This window comes from Saccoglossus kowalevskii, chromosome 21, assembly GCF_978046115.1.
Source record: "Saccoglossus kowalevskii chromosome 21, keSacKowa6.1, whole genome shotgun sequence".
Lineage (NCBI taxonomy): Eukaryota > Metazoa > Hemichordata > Enteropneusta > Harrimaniidae > Saccoglossus > Saccoglossus kowalevskii.
In genome coordinates this window covers 6,243,580-6,262,601 of record NC_140661.1, presented here as the reverse complement: position 1 = coordinate 6,262,601, position 19,022 = coordinate 6,243,580, and the positions used below count along the sequence as shown (strand labels likewise).

General features: G+C 34.4%; 2 protein-coding genes across 2 annotated transcripts in view; one reads left to right on the top strand and one right to left on the bottom strand.

Moving 5' to 3' along the window:
* Nucleotides 1-13,268, bottom strand: part of LOC100367852 (dipeptidyl peptidase 9) — a 34,036-nt gene extending 20,768 nt beyond the window's left edge. Inside the window, exons 1-14 of the mRNA XM_085495339.1 lie at nt 13,166-13,268; nt 11,400-12,006; nt 10,976-11,144; nt 10,153-10,392; nt 9,174-9,235; nt 8,970-9,070; nt 8,345-8,510; nt 5,723-5,885; nt 5,140-5,204; nt 4,460-4,530; nt 2,551-2,632; nt 2,207-2,345; nt 1,027-1,322; nt 485-637 (exon numbers count right to left, since the gene is read on the bottom strand). Of these exons, the coding sequence (XP_085351465.1) occupies nt 485-637; nt 1,027-1,322; nt 2,207-2,345; nt 2,551-2,632; nt 4,460-4,530; nt 5,140-5,204; nt 5,723-5,885; nt 8,345-8,510; nt 8,970-9,070; nt 9,174-9,235; nt 10,153-10,392; nt 10,976-11,144; nt 11,400-11,894 (2,202 nt within the window). The 5' untranslated portion in view covers nt 11,895-12,006; nt 13,166-13,268. The remainder of the gene's footprint in view (nt 1-484; nt 638-1,026; nt 1,323-2,206; nt 2,346-2,550; nt 2,633-4,459; nt 4,531-5,139; nt 5,205-5,722; nt 5,886-8,344; nt 8,511-8,969; nt 9,071-9,173; nt 9,236-10,152; nt 10,393-10,975; nt 11,145-11,399; nt 12,007-13,165) is intronic.
* Nucleotides 13,269-13,514: 246 nt separating this feature from the next.
* LOC100368007 (biogenesis of lysosome-related organelles complex 1 subunit 6-like) lies at nt 13,515-18,442 on the top strand. The gene is made up of 6 exons (XM_002741087.4): nt 13,515-13,799; nt 14,288-14,505; nt 15,035-15,143; nt 15,597-15,684; nt 16,312-16,398; nt 16,615-18,442. Exons 2-6 carry the CDS (start codon nt 14,310-14,312, stop codon nt 16,750-16,752), a joined length of 618 nt encoding a protein of 205 aa, XP_002741133.1. The 5' UTR covers nt 13,515-13,799; nt 14,288-14,309; the 3' UTR covers nt 16,753-18,442.
* The last annotated feature ends 580 nt before the right edge of the window (nt 18,443-19,022 follow it).

Sequence of the window (19,022 nt, the reverse complement as noted above, 5' to 3'; positions counted from 1 at the left end):
GAGAATAATTTAATATTGTTTACAGTGATAACAGCTCATTGTCGAAACGAGGCTATACCCATTCACGCTAGTCGCAATAAACATCATACTCTTGAATAGGCATCAATGACTACGGTGAAACTTTTAGGCATCAGAAAAGATTAAAATAACATGTTAAAAAACTGCCGAAAAATTGCCCTGGTCCCAATTTTTTTTTTTTAAACCCAAACTGTCGTTTAACGGCCCAGGGCAAATTTACGGCAGAATTCGGTACCATTCATAATGGCTATCTATGGAGGCTGGTGATGTGATAACTGCTGGTTTTAAAAGTATAAGTCACATCACATTAGATTTTGAGTGAAAACTATAATACTTAGTGATTCAAACATGGAAGTCATCTTCACCACAAGACATTTATTTTAAATGAAAATGCTGCAATTTTCAATTCTGGAAATTATCCTAAATACATATTTTTGTATTGTTTCATATCATCCATTGTACATACCTTGAAGACATCTGGTCTCTGTGCCAATCCCATTAAAGACAGATATCCACCATAGGACCATCCATGTATGGCTACTCTATTCAAATCTATAAAATCTGTGTTATTAGCTATCCACTGTAAACCCTCCACTTGGTCATCTATCTCAACTGTACCCTGGGTAAAGTAATAAATTGAGTTAACAACATTAGGGTCTGTGAAGAGATAGGGTTGGCAGGATATGTGTACAGGGCTAATAATGTATCACTCATAAAACTGTTCTGATTCAGTTGGAATTAATGTTTGAAAGACTACATGCACCTAGTCTAAAAGTCTGACTTTTCAATTTTAATATTTAGGGATAGTGTTATAAGGAAATATACAAGACAAGAAACGGACATCATCATCAGCATAGCGTCAAACCAATTCAAATTTCTCATTTTTGGAATAATATAGACATTGATACACAACCATAGAAAGCAGTGATATATTGATAAAAAAGTATTCATCGAGGGTGAAATGTATTTATTTCTCAGAGTTTTGACATTGTAAATATCGCAACCTACCATACTGTGCTTCAGCCCAGCTTCAAAATCCAAACCGCGATTACAAGATCCCCTTCCATCGATGACGACCACCGCGTAACCCAGCGAGGCCAATGTATGTAACCGTAGCAACTTGACTCCTTTATATGAATTTGACACTAACTGTACCTGTGGCCCACCGTACACAAACACCACAGTAGGATACCGCTTTCCAGCGACAAGATGATGTGGTTTGTACACCATTCCATGCATGCAATATTTACTCATCTCACTCTCATATGTAAATAGTTCTGGAGGTTGGTATTGATTATATAAACCTGGAAATCAAACAAATAGATGTACATATGTTAAAACAACAGCTACAGGTAATTATATCCTTTCCCGAAAAATCTATGTTCAACAAAAGCGCACGGTATCTCAAAGACATGTAAAGTAGAAATGAAACTTTAAAGACCCATGTCACTTTCCACAGTACATCACATCACTATAGGGACTGCCTAGTTGTCATGGCAACAAGTCATGGGTCTTTAACATACAGTAAACCTCTGCAATTTCACAAAAACATTGTCGTGTATTTCATGAGATGAAAATCATGGAATTTTGTAGCAGTGACAATTTTACTGTGGTACGACATCACATGTGATTCTAATGAAACAAATACATCTTTGGACCTAAAATAAAAGTTGTATTGCACTGGGTATGTGCATCCTACCATATAAGGAAATGTTAGTTTGAAATATGGAATGACTATGTGCGTAATTAAGTGTCCTCTAACAATAAAAACAAACATAGCAGCCACCAGGGTTTGACCTGATTCCTCACAAAGAAGTTTCCTAATTCTGTTGTAAACATTTTTGGATTTTGGCATTCCCATGATGTATCCTTGGAAGGAAAATATGTATAATAATAAGGTTATTATGAGAATACTTCAAAGTATGCACTCAGACAGTACATAGTCACATTGACCTCCTCTGCACGTCAGTCGATTTCCCTGCTGTACTGTCATTGTGCATACTTTGCGGTATCCTCGTAATAACCTCATATTATCAATACAGAAAAAAAAAAATACATCAAATTCAGGATCAATAGACAACAAATTTTATTGTATTCTTTTCAACTAGTCTACAGGGTCTGGTAAGACTCAGCAGTTCTGAATTATAGTATGGTCAAGCTGTAATAATGACATAGCATACTTGCTTACCTGTAGGTTCTGATAGCAGTGTGCCGACAAGACATGCTAACGGTTCACTTGATTCAGTATCATCTATTCTTAGTTTGTATACCTTAGCTGCTGGTGGCAATGCAATACTACTAAACACACTGACGAATAAATCGCAATTCTGAAATAATATAATTAATGTCCAGGTTCAAATAATTTTTATATGATGAATTTTTTTTTAAATTGAAACATTTTTATTAGTTTAGTATGTTATGCTATGCCTACTTATAACAGACAATTTTCAATATACAAATGTAATTCATAAAAACATTTCAGTTGTGATTTTCACAAAATCAATTGCTATATCTGTTTAAGTAAACACTCACCTTACTCATAGCAATGTTATGGGAATATCCTAACTCTGTTAATCTTATAGGTTTTGTGGGATTTATATAAGACACTACGTACCTGGAATAGATAAGAAATGTACATGGCTTAACTAAGGAAAGCTTAAAACATGTCCAGAATACTAGTGCGTGCCACATCCTGTTCAACATGTGTCATACAGCATATGCCTGATACAATATGGTACACAACAGTATTTATGTACATCATAGTGTATGCATGATACATCATAGTGCATGCATGATACATCACAGTGTGTGCATGATACATCATAGTGTGTGCATGATACATCATTGTAAACATATGATACATCATAGTGTATGCATAATACATCATAGTGCACGTATGATACATCATAGTGTATGCATAATACTGAATTGAGTATGCATGGTACATCATAGTGTATGCATGATACATCAAAGTGCATGTATGATAGATCATAGTGTATGCCTAATACAGAATTGTGTATGCATGATACATTATAGTGTGTGCATGATACATCATAGTGCATGCATAATACATCATAGTGCATGTATGATACATCATAGTGTGTGCATGGTACATCATAGTGTATGCATGATACATCATAGTGTATGCATAATACATCATACTGTACACATGATACTTCATACTATATGCATAATACATTATACTGTATGTGTGATACATTTGAGTGTACCATTAAAATCTTATTATAAACCGCATACCTAATAGTAACTGCACCCCCGATTTCGGCTTCAGTGTTGAAAAATTGAAAACATGAAAAGTACCTATTACTAATCGCACCCCCAATTCAACAAGACCGTGACTGACTTTGTTTCAACCAGCTGGTACATTGTTCGTAATCCTATTCATTTGTTTCGACAACTTGCCTAAAAATATTCACACCTCTTTATTGTTCAGTAGTGTTAGGATGTCAAACACGCAGTGAAACTGCTTTTGTTCTTGCGACAACTTTTGTCAATACTCCTTATGAATACATCTGTGTGACGCAAGTTTTCGACAATGAGCTGTTATCACCGAAAAAACTGTTAAATTCTTTTTCAATGCTCAGTTTATCTTTCGAAAACAACTAATTTCTTGATTTTAAAAAAGGGTCATATCGTTTTCCCATGGAAATCAAAGGCAAAAGATCGCACTACATTATCGGTAAATCGCTTCCGCGTTTCGTTCACCTTGAAGTCGATGACCTGTCATTTACATATTTAAATAAACTAAGGTAATTTGAACACGTGGGCACCATCCAGCATTTTGATTGGTTAATTAGCGACTTGACCTATCCGGTCAAGTAACATCTTGTGTGCATTCAAACTACATGGCGAAAGTCGTATCGCATCGATCGTTTGCATGTGACCGAAATAATTCGCTTACGGTGAAACTAAGTTGAATTTTACTTGCATTTGATAACAATTCAACGAATTTATTTTTCGTGCATTCTTATAATCACTACTGAGTAATAATCAACAATTTCGACACTTCGAAAAAAAGTAAGTTATTCACTTGTGAGCCAAAGCATAGCTGGATTGCGTTACCGTACCTACGGTACCGTACTTTTTTAGTGCTTGTTTTTATTTGAAACTCCTGTCAGAATATACTTTCCGTCTTTTCATGTGAACAATTTTTTTGTGATGTGACGCTTATCACTCTTCCCTGACATCTAAATTGGAGTTACCCTTATATTCAAAAGATTGTACGGTGTATTGTTTGTTTTGTGCAAGTGATGTGGGAAAAAAAATGACCACGCCCATTTAGTGATTGCAATATGTACGTAATAGAAACCGCACCCCGAACTTGAGCTGTTGATCCCAATTTTTTATTTGATACATTGTAATATAAACCGCGGTTTATAATAGGATTTTAACGGTATGTATGAAACAATACAATACTCACAAATGCTCTTCCAATGGTGTATCATGTAAACCAATATAGTAGACTAAATGTTTTACTTCATCTACCCATATCTGCAAACAACAAATACAGAGATTTGAATTACATAAAAGTTTAACATTCTTATGTGCGGTATGTGTACGGTAGGTGTTTTTAATGTGCCTGTCTGAGCTGCATTTTTTAATCCATTTAATACTATATTGACTTTTGTTGTTTTAAATAAACAATACATTGTGGAAAATGTTAGGGTGTTCATGGTATGCATTCACACACAGTACACAGATAACCAGAAAATTAAATCATTTTATGCCCCTTTAATGTTTTATCATACTTGCATGTATTTTGACAAAATAAATATACACATTAGTAGTCTTTTATTGTACTAGAGAGAACAGTGATTTCTGTATTACAAACAGGGTGATGTGATAGCCACATGACATTTATGATACTACTAACAAATATTTATAATGAATTGTACTTTAAAAATACTTTTTTTTCATCTTTGTATATAATATTTACATTCACAAGAGGATCGATTTAAACAAAAATCAATTCTAATGCCAGAATCCATTTGGTTTAATAAACATTCTGAGTGTCGTAGCCATGGTGTGATTGATCTATAATCGTATATGTAATTAAATAATGTAACGCACACTTAGAAAACAACACCATTACTATCTCACCTGTTTACCACCTACTGATGAGTTACCCGATGTGAGAGGCAGACATTTTAACACCTTTGGTTGATCTGTAACAACAAATTAACAGTATGTAATAAAACTGTTTTTGTGGGTGTGTGTGAATTTCAAGATTTCCAAAACAAACAAGTCACCACCACGATTAGACATGTTTTTTCAATTTATTTGTTTGTGTGCTTAAAAGACCAGCGATAATCAGATTTACAGGGTTCATTAGTGCTACTCATTGCAAAAATACTGTGATATTTTTTTACATGTACTGAAGACAAGAAAGTACACTGGTTGAACAGCTTTGTCACTATCCGGTAGGACGCCATTATCCTAAACCAAATACTGCACGTTATACTAATCACCCTAATCACTGTACTGCCCTGCATGGCAAACAAGATAACCACTGTATCATGCATGCGAGGCAAATACATAAACCACTGCAATAAGCCCTGTGAGACAAATGAACTAACTACGCTCAGTGAAGCAAAGACGCAAACCACTGTACATTGTCTTGCAAGGCATACCTACATGCAAACCACTATACCACATCTAGGCTCTGACAGACTGACATACTCACTACAATGACTCGTATCTAAGAGCGAATCAGACGTCAAATTGTCAGACGACTGTAACGATGATGTAATGTAATAGAGATGCCTATATCCTGTCTTTTCACTTGCCCAGATGAAACTGATCTCACTCGCACTGGTTTGCGGAAAGAAATGCATCACATCATGTACCTGTAATGTAAACAATAACAAAATACAAGAACTGTGAATGTATGTATGTATGTATAGACTGGATGTCATGTACTGTGGAATACTTTATTTTCGCTTGGAATTAATTTTCGTTGAAAGAATGATTCAGTGAAAACAAGTCATTGAAAATGACACAGTCCCCGTTAAGTTCTCTTTGTGCTCGGCATATTAAAGCGGAGGGGTTGTCGCGAGCGGGTCCTTGAAACTTGAGTTCCAAGTGGCGTATACAACAGATTGTTTATTTACATCAAAACACATGTTTCGTGTCATAGTAATATGGCCAAAATAAAAACAGCCGTTATTCAGCCATCTTTGATCTGATTATGAAACACACTGATATGTATGATGTATGTGCCAAATACGAATGAAAATGGTACATAAATTGTGGAAATATAGTTGTAAGGCCAAAAAGTCAGATGGCTGTCAATCGGCCATCCTTGACCAGATTTTGAAACAAATTGTCATGGACATGCATCCTAACATGTATAAAGTACATGTATGTGCCAAGTTTGAATGAAAACTGACAGAGCACGTCCAAGATACCGCATAAAACAACAAAAACAAGATGCCTGCCAGTCGACCATCTTTGATCCAATTGCGAAATAAATCATCATGGACATGTATCCTAACATGTATAATCTATGTACCAAGTTTGAACGACAACTGACAAAGCATGTCCAAAATACAACATTTTCAGAAAACAAGATGGCTGCCAGTTGGCCATTTTGAATCGAATCGCTAAACCACTGCATGTGCATATGTCCCACATAAGGTACTAGGCACATGCAAAGAATGAACGGAATCGTTCCACAGGATTCTGAAATATGACGTTGGATAGACTGACGCACGGACAGACGGACACACGGACGGTCGGACGGACAGACTCAGGAACTCACGAACGGTCGGGGACATGTATCCTAACATGAATGATCTATGTACTAAATTTGAATGAAAACTGACAAAGCATGTCCAAAATACGACATTTTCAAAAAACAAGATGGCTGCCAGTCGGCCATCTTTGATCCAATTGTGAAATAAATCATCATGGACATGTATCCTAACATGTATGATCTATGTACTAAATTTGAATGAAAACTGACAAAGCATGTTCAAAATACCGACATTTTCAAAAAACAAGATGGCTGCCAGTCGGCCATCTTTGATCCAATTGTGAAATAAATCATCATGGACATGTATCCTAACATGTATAATCTATGTACCAAGTTTGAATGAAAACTGACAAAGCATGTCCAAAATACAACATTTTCATAAAACAAGATGGCTGCCAGTCGGCCATTTTGAATCGAAACGCTAAACCACTGCATGTGCATATGTCCCACATAAAGTACTAGGCACATGCAAAGAATGAACGGAATCGGTCCAAGGGATTCTGAGATATGACTACGGACGGACGCACGGATGGACGGAGACCAAATTATAAGTCCCCGTTTTCGGACTTCGTTCGAACGGGGACTAATAAAATCCGGCGAATATACCTCAGTGAAACTAAATTCCATACAAAACACACACAAAGTCTTTTCAGCAAAAATTAATACCAGCTAAAATAAAGTATTTTACAGTATTAAATGAATAAGCAAAAAGTTAGTGAATACAAACAAATATTTATCTTGGTACAAGCACCATAAACTGAATTATTGCCATCCGAATTGTTCTTAATGACATACTATACATCTTAGAAGTATTCAGATATATTTTTAACATGTTGGCAAACTATTTTGCTCACAAACTTTGTTTTAGCAGATGGCAAACCATCCTTGCTGGTGTCAACATGTGGTCAAAGTAAATGTAAATCAATTTACTATTTGCAGCAGGTAATGCAATTCAACCACAATTATTTTTAACCTTTCAACCACCAAACTTTCTTGCTCAAATTTTTCTGCATTTTTTCCTACCTTAGGTATATTCTTCAATATTTCTGGAAATAAACCCTAATTTTGAAGCCAGCAGACAAAATTTGAATAAATTTTCAGTTTTTTACCTAAACAATTTGGCTATTTTTGTCACTCTATAAATGAGACTATTTTGTGAATTTGTAATTAAAAGAGTGAACTGGTGATGGAAAGGTTAAAACTATATAATCTATTTCTTATTGCTGTAACTGGTAGGTCATACAGTGAAACTTGAATAAAATTTTAAATAAAAAATGGAAAAAAATAGTAGGAGCCATGTATCTTTTCAAAATGGGACTGTACATCACAGTAACTCATGTGACTATGATTACATAATATTCTGATTGTAGGTAATCAACAAATTAGAGATAAAGTTTAATAACTTATTGTTTGAATACTTCAGAGACTTGATATAACATGTACAGACATGGTAGCAGCACTTCCTGCATTGCTACAACAAATCATGATTCTTCCTGAATTCAGAAAACTTGTCTCTCACAAAATCAGATGTGGTTACAGTGAGTTACTTACATTGAGCCACACGTTAGACTCCTCTTCAAATAGTATTTTGATGCTGGTTTCCTCAGCATGTGGTGCTTTCATCTCTACATCCAAATCAACTGGTACAAAAAAATTCAATGGTATCAAGACTAATGCTAGCCTCTGTTGGTTTCGGCTTAATAATTGAGCCCACACACTGGAAGGGAAACAGAGTAGACTGTAACAGTATAGTTCACTGCCATAATATATAATGTGAGGTTACAGTATTATGAGAAAACCTCAAAGTATGCACAAAGACAGTACAGCTGGAGTATCCACAGACGCACAGTGGAGATTGATGCGCCGTGTACTGCCCGAGTGCATACTTTGAGTTATTCTCGTAATAACCTTATTATTATACATCTTTTCCTTCCAAGGATACATCATGGGAATGCCGAAATTCAAAAAGTTTAGAACAGAATCAGCGAACTTGTTTGTGTGGAGTCAGGTCAAACCCTGATGGAAGTCATGTTTGTTTTCATTATTAGAGGACGTAGTCATTCCATATTTGGAATTCGCATTTCCATATATTGTAGAATGAAAATACCCCGTAAAATTATGACATGCTGTAACTTATGGCATTACGGTGACAGATGTATATACAAGCAATACTTACTTGTTACCATCAGGAGTCCAACCACATCTCACAGTATACTCCAACCATGGATACAGACTATTCAGGGATTCAGATAAATATTTATCTATGACGGTACCAATCTATAGATAGAAACCATCACAATTATTAAAGACTGCAGCCAGTGTATTTTCTCACTATGGCTGCCTGCAAATTCATTTAAATCAGGACATCAATATAACTTACTTTGCCATTCTGTTCTATTTTTACTTCTATTAGTTTCAATAAGCAATCTGCATTTGCAGTCCCTGATGGAGAAAAAAAAAAGGTTCTAAAGTTTGTTCATTGAAACACACAAGCATCCTCTCGGCCTAATGCTTCGTATTTCAATTAAAGAATTGAAGATATAATAAAATGGACAAATCTGAGAGAGGTCATCCTGTAGTACCTATATATATATATATATAATATCAAAGTAATTGGACTTGTGGTTTTCAACAAGAAGTTGAAAATATCACTTTCTACCAAAAATGACAAAAATATTCATCATGAAATGAACAAATCTAAAAGAGGTCTATCCAAGCTACACATACACCAAGTATGAAAGCAATCAAACTTGTAGTTTTCAAGAACAAGTCAAAAAGGGTAAAACGTTGATGCGGACACCAACGGACAATCACTCATATGATAAGCTCTGCCCAACAAAGTCAACAGCAAAGCTAAAAATAGACCAACCAGTGAAATTAACACAGCTAGTACATTCATCAAGAGTTAGTACATCAATGTTGCTTTGCTCATTACATAATATGCTCTTCTGATGTCACCAAGGTTCAGGAGATATTCAATAGACAAGCTGCAAGTTACTGAGTTACTGTATGCGCGAATTGATTAGATCCCTGTGTGTTGTCCCTCAGAGATATCTTACATTGTACGTATGAATGCCATGATGTCAGGAATTATAATCTGTCTTCCTGCTTCAGGTACATGTATGAATAGAATTCAGTAAATTCTCAAAAGCAACCTGAACACAAAACCAACATGTTCATACAAAATTGAAGCTCAATTAATCACACTTCAGTCTAATACGGCCTAGTCTCTCTGACCAAAAATGCATCAACTCTCATTTGTTTACACAAAGCCAAAGAACCAGAGAAACAGAAACTTGGCACTTAATGTAACTGGATATACAGTGTCATGTCATTAAAGGAGTGTATATTTGACTAACCAGCTCGAGGATATCGGTATTCATCTACATCTTTGTCACCGCTAGCTGGGGAACTAATATGTAAAATCTCAACTCCACTTTCGTCAACTTCCTCATAAAGAATCTGAATCGTCTGTGATCCGTCACTGTTGTTTGTCATTTGCGGTTGCCACCAGTAACCAGTATAACGATCAAACTCTTCTTGTACAATGTACGAGGCGACACCAGCGCTTTTAGGATCTTCTGATAAAGAACATTGACCTGGAGATATGTACAAACCAATCAACATTACTCAACAATACATCATGTACACAGATAAATAAACAGTCACAAGAATAGGAAAAGTCTGAGATCAGTCAGCAGCTGTTAGATAAAAATATTATATTTTCACTTGGAATTTTTTTTTCAATTTTTTTTACTGGAGGGATTCAGTGGCCACTGAATATATCTTTTATTTTTTCTATATTTTACATTCGACTCATTAAAAATCAGTGAGAATAAACTCTATTAAAAAAAAAAACACAAAATAAATTCCACCTAAATTAAGGTATTTTATCGCATTTTAACGCAAGGGTAACACATACCAAACATTGGTGAAAAATCTCAACTTAAATTTACTTATCTAGTCCTTAATTTAGAACGCAAAAATGATGGCTGTATGTATAATTCACAGAGGAAAGGCAATTTCCCTTTTTGTCCTACCTGGCTGCATTGGTGTTTATACACAGTTTCAAACAGACAAGCATTTTCAAAATGTTTCACCTCAAAAATGAGTGCCCTCACAATTCCAATGTTCAAAATATAGATGTGAATGCTGTACATATACAGAATTGTTTGAGTTTACCTTTATGTACAAATGTAAGTCTTTTTGATTCTCCACGCTCCACATTAGCAACCCATATGTCACTATTATTAATAAACGCTACAATGTTATTATTACTTGGACATAGTTTGGCATCCATCCTAGAACCATTACAGTGGTTACTGATTTCATCTGGAAATACAGGTAGATTCTGAAACACAAGCAAATTCCAAACATATGCATATAAACAGTGCAATTTCTACACTCGGTAATTATTACATTTCCAGCTGCTTCCATTTTGTAAGATGAATTTTCCTAATAATTTTGTGACTGGAAAATTCATTATTTATGTCAGGAATTTAGCAAGTGAAAATTTCAAAACAGTACTTTGAAGGTAATTGCGCTACAATATTCTGTGATGTCGCAGTGTCTTCATGAGTGAGTTTAGAAATAAACATGTACTTACAAGTGATGAATCTGTAAATGTAAATAAACTACTACAAGCAGGAAATAGAAATCGACCACTACTGAGATCAAGGTCATACGATGTTATTCCGAAAGCACCAAGACGTTTTCTTTCTCGCAACAACTGTTCTTCTTTTGAAAACAATCCAAGATGTGGCGTCGCCTGAAACGATTCCAGCATAGGCTGCCAAGGAAGCACAACATCCGTATCCATGCAACCGTGGTCTGTTATGTCCGTGTACAGCAATGTATTTTCCCTTCCCGTGGAGTAAACACCAAGAAAATACAATCGCGAAAATGAAGCATTCTCAGTCTGTATAGTCCGGAAAGCAAATTCTGAAGGCACCTTGTTTGCAAATGATGTCTGCATGCGCCTTGTGTTTCTAACTGCAGTTCTCAATTCTGTCCATGACTTTTTTGTTGGATTGCTTGATTTTGGCAAATCAAATATGTCTGACTCAGGGGGGACTGTTGTAGTGCCTGGCCCAGTTGCCATAGTGACCTGAGTGTACCAGTTCTGACAGCTTCAGAATAAGAATATATTTCCACTTATGAATGATGTGTATCAACTAAAAAACCAACCAGCCATTCAAACAGCAAATATTGTTCTGGATAAAACAAAGAAATTTTAGTTTAGATACATTTAATCTAATTGATTATACTCAATGAAAAGACATTAGAAATAGGCTTTAGTGCCTCAAATATAAACTGAATTCCTTAAGGTATAGATGCAGGTTCGTGGGCAATTGGGAGTGAAATTTTTTTTTTACTTTTTATTATCCAAACAGTCTTGGCTATAAGACAGTAACAGTCTCATACTAAATTTGATATTTGAAAGAGTGACAATTGTACAAACCTATTTGTCTATCATGTTTGTACTGTCGACATAACATTTAGGCATTTCCTTCATCTTTATAAATACTTAAAAATTCACAATTCAAACTGGAACAATTAGCTGTTTGGATTCAACTTCCATTGAAAATCAAAAATATTTATAAAGATGAAGGAAATTCTTTTGTTGTACTGAGAGTACATGTACCATAAAAGCATGTGAGCATGCAGTCGAGTATGCTTGTATACTTTATGGTGAACACCCAGAATAGACATTACCTACAAATTAACATGTAAAACACTTGCATCACAAAACACAAATGTCATATTACAATAAATAGCAAACTGATTGATCAACTTATTTGGATTTTCAACCCTTAATCAGTTTATATTATAATGATATTGATGCGATTGTTATATTTTGGAACTAGCCCTGAGTACAGTCCTTCCGCTGGTCATTCGCCCCACAGTCCGGGCGGACACCAAGGCGGAATATTTGTCATAAATAGTAGACAAATTACGTTCTATTTTCTATTATCTAAAACAGTTCTAGTTTTAATCAGTGCCCGGTTCTCACGTATTCAACCCATCCCATCCCATCCCACCCACCGACATCAACTTGAAGAAGCGCAGATCGACGAGACCGGAAGCTCAGCATTTGGAAGCCGTTTAAAAGACTGCCAACAACTGAAACAAAAGCCAAGCGCAACTTACTCGCTTGCCGTGTTTCCCTGGACGGGTCGCAGGCCAAAAGGTTAGTTTGACGAGTGAAGCCAACTCAAATACTAGCATGGAGGACATCACAGTGATGGCGATGTGATCATGCAGTACTTTGCAAACTGACATCGTCTAGACGAGTCTACTGTTTATGAGATTGTGAGTATGACTGCGACCCAGTCTCTGTCACGCTATCGAATACCGGGTAATCGAACTTACCGATAACAAACGATCGCTGTCGAAAATCGTAGCCGTCTACGCCCAGCTGCAACTTGCATTGACGATGTAAACTTTACCTACGAAAGCGACAGGGTAACTTCCAATATGGCAGTACCTGACTGCAAACCTAAACACCCACAATTCCCTGTAAAATGTAATATCATTTTAGAGTACATTTATTCAATTTTATTGGTATATGTGTTTTGATTCAATCTGAAAAACTATTATTTTGAAATATATGGATACTTTTTTGTTTTAATATTGAGCATTTAGTAGCGACTTATTTCCGTGTTTCAAGGGAATGAAGAATTCTCAAGGTCGAGGGTAACTTCCGGTAGGTCATAGGTCACCTGGTCATGTGAGAGGAGGCCAAACAAGGAACAGGAGGAATCGGGAGTTTAAGTTATTATTGATTTCACAGTGAATTTGGGTTCTACAAACAATTGTAGTTACCATGGATTTTATACAAATGACGAATTACATTACAGTGTGACGTAGATACAGTTTTCGTCACTAATGCGTAGTCTGAGTGAATAAGAAGACCGAAGACTGACCAATACAATAGTTGGTTTTATCACAGTCCCTGGACTGTTGTTTTAATATGCTACATTGAGTTTTCTTTTTCCAGCACCAGGTCGGTTTTATAGTCCTGTATTTCCTAATCTATATCTCATGCTCATTTTCAATTAGTATTTCACCGTTAATTAAGTGTTTGTCGCTTATAATTAGTAAATTAATTAATAATTTGAGTAATAGATAATCTCCTGTTTGTTTTGTTTGATGTTATGAAAACTAAAAATACAGTTCATACCGGATGATAATGATTAAAAGCACTGAATTATGTTAGTAATATCACTTTTATAACATTATTAGTTAGGTTCAGTTTTTAGATATTTAAATTTATCTGAAACCTAGACTTTATAGTAGAAAATTGAAATCCTGCTAATGTAGAAGATATACCTCTAAGCTACAGTTTGTTTTTCAATTTTACAATGAAAGGTTGAAGCCTTTCTCCAGTTTTCAAATAGTTCAGTCCTTATAAGTTTTTTCTGATATTCTATTGTCTCAGGTTATAAATGTTACATTTGCACATTTAGTTAATATAAAATCCATCTTTTCTAGGATTTTTTTTTTATTTTTCGCCATGGCAACAGCTGAACCAGAAGTGATCCAGAAAAATAGTGATCTCTCATCTTCAGTTGTCAATGATACAACACCAAAGGAGGAAACAGTTGCAGCAAAGGAGCTGAATAGCCAGGAATCTGTTCAAAGTGAACTTCCTGAAGCTTCCATAGAAATTGGAAATGATGCTGTGGCTACAATAACATTACAAGAATTAGGTGGGTGATAGACATAGTTATAAATCTGATTCCTGATTCTAGTCTATATTAAACTGAATACTGCCCCATATTCCTGTGCGTATACCATTTTTCAGGCACCAGTCAACTTCCTCAAATTGTCATAATTTGTATGTGTATTGTTGACATTTGTGTTGAAGCTCATATTTGCTCTGAAGCGCATCTCTAATTGGAATCCCATATAAACCCAAATTGCGTTTGTTGTAAACTTAATCTTTAAAATATTACATATTTTGTCCATAGAAGCGCTTATGTCATTTACGTAAGCACATGCACTACTAATAGAGCAAATACTGTATTTTCAAAAATTATTATTTGCATAAATAATAGAGCAAATTCGTTATTTTCAAAAATTAGTATTTGCATGATATACACTGCCTGTAGGTATAGACATCAAACTTGACTGTCACCTTTATCTACGCATTGTGTTATCAATACAGTACATTACAGTACCTGGTATTTCATTATATAACACTTGTTTTGCTCACCCATGATTTTGTTTCCTTTGCAGAAAATACAATACAATTCAACCCACAAGCCAAAGATAAACTAACTCAAGGAGTTGTGCAAGCATTTTTGCCACAAATGCAAAGTACAAGACAGCTTCTCAGTGAACTTACGTAAGTTGTAAAGTATACCTCAGCAGGATTATAGCCTGAAAATTGAAAGTGCCTGTCTAAAAACTTCATCAAAATGAAAAAATAGCAGTTGTTAGTCTGTATCCATAGACTTATAGTCTATTTTTTGTTGATTATTGATGGTTATTTTGTAATTTACATGTAATTTTCAATTAATAATGACAGGTTTGTAAAGATTTAACTTGTCAAATGAAATTTTCTACCAGTCTAAAATGTGGGGTGAGGCAGGTATTAAGGTTGACAGATGACTGACTAAAAGCCTGCACCGCTGTGCTATGACTGTGTTTATACACCAGTACAGAGTAGTCATAAAATAGTGATAATCTTTGCTAACAAAAATTAATTAAATAGTTACAGTAACATTGTCCATCACAGTGAGATGTTTGAGGTAAACAACTATCATAGTATTGTGAATGTTATTTTATGTTTCCACAGAAGAAATCAAGGAACATTGTTAGAGACATTACAACAAGAGAATGCTAAATTTAATGAATGTGACTCAATGAAAGAGTTAGTAGACTTGGTGAGTAATCCACTCCCTCAATATGCAAATGAGTTAGTAGACTTGGTGAGTAATCCACTCCATCAATATGGAAATGAGTTAATACACTTGGTGAGTAATCCACTCCATCAATGTGCAAATGAGTTAATACACTTGGTGAGTAATCCACTCCCTCAATATGCAAATGAGTTAATACACTTGGTGAGTAATCCACTCCATCAATATGCAAATGAGTTAGTACACTTGGTGAGTAATCCACTCCCTCAATATGCAAATGAGTTAGTAGACTTGGTGAGTAATCCACTCCATCAATATCATTATGCAAATGAGTTAGTAGAATCGGTGAGTAATTCACTCTCTCAATATGCAAATGAGTTAGTAGACTTGGTGAGTAATCCACTCCATCAATATGCAAATGAGTTAGTACACTTGGTGAGTAATCCACTCTCTCAATATGCAAATGAGTTAGACTTGGTGAGTAATCCACTCCATCAATATGCAAATGAGTTAGTAGACTTGGTGAGTAATCCACTCTCTCAATATGCAAATGAGTTAGACTTGGTGAGTAATCCACTCCATCAATATGCAAATGAGTACATTTGTGTTATTCTATTAAAATTACATCTCACAATAAATATTTATTTATAGTTTGCAGCAGCAAAGAGGTATCATCTAAAGTTAGTAGCTGTAAAAAAAGAAATGGTTAATTTACATGAAAAATCTACAAAATTACGGGTGAGTAAATTCTCATTGGTCAGTTTTCAGTTGTTTGATTGCACTTTATTTTTACATGACAAATATTGTCTTTCAGTTGTGTGATTGGTCAGAATGTATCACATGACAAATATTGTCTTTCTGTGTGTGATTGGTCAGAAAGTTTTTTACAGCACTATTTTGACAACATGAATTGTGATAGTTTAACATTTTCAATATTCGTCATGTTTTTTTCAGAGAAGAGCTTTGAAGTTGCAGAATGAAAAGATGAAAGAGAATTTAAAAAAAGAACAACAGAAAGAACGAGAATTAGAACATGAACGGCAGCTTACAGCCAGACCTGCAAAAGAACTACGAGAGAAAAAATCAGAGTAACAGTAGTCTCCACATATTATGACATGTGTTGATGTAGAATTGTTATTGTCCAGTTGATCATATGATGAAAATATTGAATGGTTAAATTCTATACCAAGCTTTGATTGGCCAATAGCTGGTGCTGGTGTCTTCATGCCTCAGTCTTATTGGTTAGTTTTAATCATGTGACAACAATCAGCAGAATACTGACCAGTGTACAAGTTCACCAAGAATAATTTGTAACAATAAACATTTTCACATTTTTTTATTTCTGTTTATTTTTGGAATGTGCTTGGCTCTTGGTTGGTACAATGTATTTTGTAATTTATGAATGTAATGGGAAAATGATGGATTCTATAAATAAGCAATTTTATGAAAAAAATAATTACAGACTATTTTTAAAACATTGCACTCATTATGTAGTGATATCTTACTTTACAAGTCTTACAGAAATTATATAGACTTTGTTTTTGCTGAAATTCCAGTATACTTATTACTTATTAATGGAGTGGATAGAAAACAGATTGCGGGAATGCAATGACATGTTTCCATTTTGATTTAGTTTGTTGTATTTTTACTTCAGGTTATCTAATCAGTTCAAATTTTATTTCATTTGAACTGGTTTTATATGCATAAGTGACTGAATAATTCACCAAGCATTATAAATGATACCTGTACCTTACCGGTAATTCAAAATTTGAACATGACAGAACGATTTAAGTCTTGCAGGTGATATGTTACATGTTTAGAATATACAAGTTTTAAGTTACTTTTCAAAATTAATTGGTAATTGTGCAAAAATATCATTCAAATCTCAATTATCTCAACACTTGGCTGATCATAATTTGAATAATTGATCACTTAGTTATGTAAGCTTCAATTAATAATGGGACTATGGATTGTACGGTATTTAGGTTAATCAAATATTTGGATTGATATTCATTAAACTGAAATGTAATATTAAAAACAGTTATTGGCTTTGTTAGTAGTGCTTACATAATTTGATGGTCAAAATAAGTAATATTTTTATGATTATATACTGATTCATTTTGGGTTGTATTATGTGCTTCTATTATAGATGCACTTTTAATAAAATAATTATGGTATGTAACTATGGTATGTAAACTAGCAAAAAAAACTATTGTTTTTTGTAATATGCATTGTTAAATCTTGGAATATGCAAAATTAAATTTTGCATTTATCTCTTCAATAACAGTCCAAACAATTACAAATACAAACTTGAAATAAATTCAGCACTAACTTTTTCCATTATATTGAATATAGTTATGTACATTTTGTACAAATGTTTAATTGAAAGAAACTTTTTTTACATTATTTCAAGAGGTATTTAAGGTTATTGGCAACCATTCAACATATTAAATGAAAGCAGAAAAGTTATCAGATTTTGTTCAATTAGGCACACCTTTTGGAGTATGGAATATTTTGGAAAAATCTGTCAGCAAAAATGGGTCTATTTGGAATACCAGTCTTATAACTACATAAAAACGAAATTCTGAGATATGACGAAACATTTGTACCATAGAAACCAATGGTAAATGGCCCCCAAAAATCCTTGAGTATTTGAAAAATTTTCTGTGTGAAAAGTATTTTTTATCTGAATTTTGTGAACAACTTCATGGAGGTAGGCGCACTGGATAAATAAATTATCGATAAAATACAAATAAAGTCATGAAATACTCAATGCCGAAAATTCACCTTTTATTCTTTTATATTTCAAACAACATAGAGATTTTTTTAAACAAGAGAACAGGGGCGCAGTGCTCCACACCCTGGTAGGGAAAACCCATTCTTCCCCACTTGGTGGCGCCGCTGAATTGCAGTGCTCCCTCTTGCACTTTTTTTTCTAGAATAATCCCTGAACATAGATACTGTGTTGTTGTTGATATGGGTGTACATATCAATTTTCCATCGAGCAATAAAACTGGAAATTTTTAAGGATTTAATATTAGCATTTTTTAACCAAACATATCCACTAAATTTGGAAAATTGAAGTTATTATCACAAAATAAACAAATCTGATACACCCAAAGTACCTACATATAAAATATTCAAGCAATCAGGCTGTCTCCAATAAAAGAACAAAAATTGCATTTTTTACAAAAAAAAGAATTGTTTGAGTCTGAAATGTCATGAATAATGTTTACAGTTTGTATTTTTACACTGGTTTCTGTGGTAAAATTTCTTCTTCTTAACTCAACATGTTGAAACATTTAATTTAATGAGTTTCCAGAGTGATAATATTTTCCAATTATATACAATTGGAAGTTGTC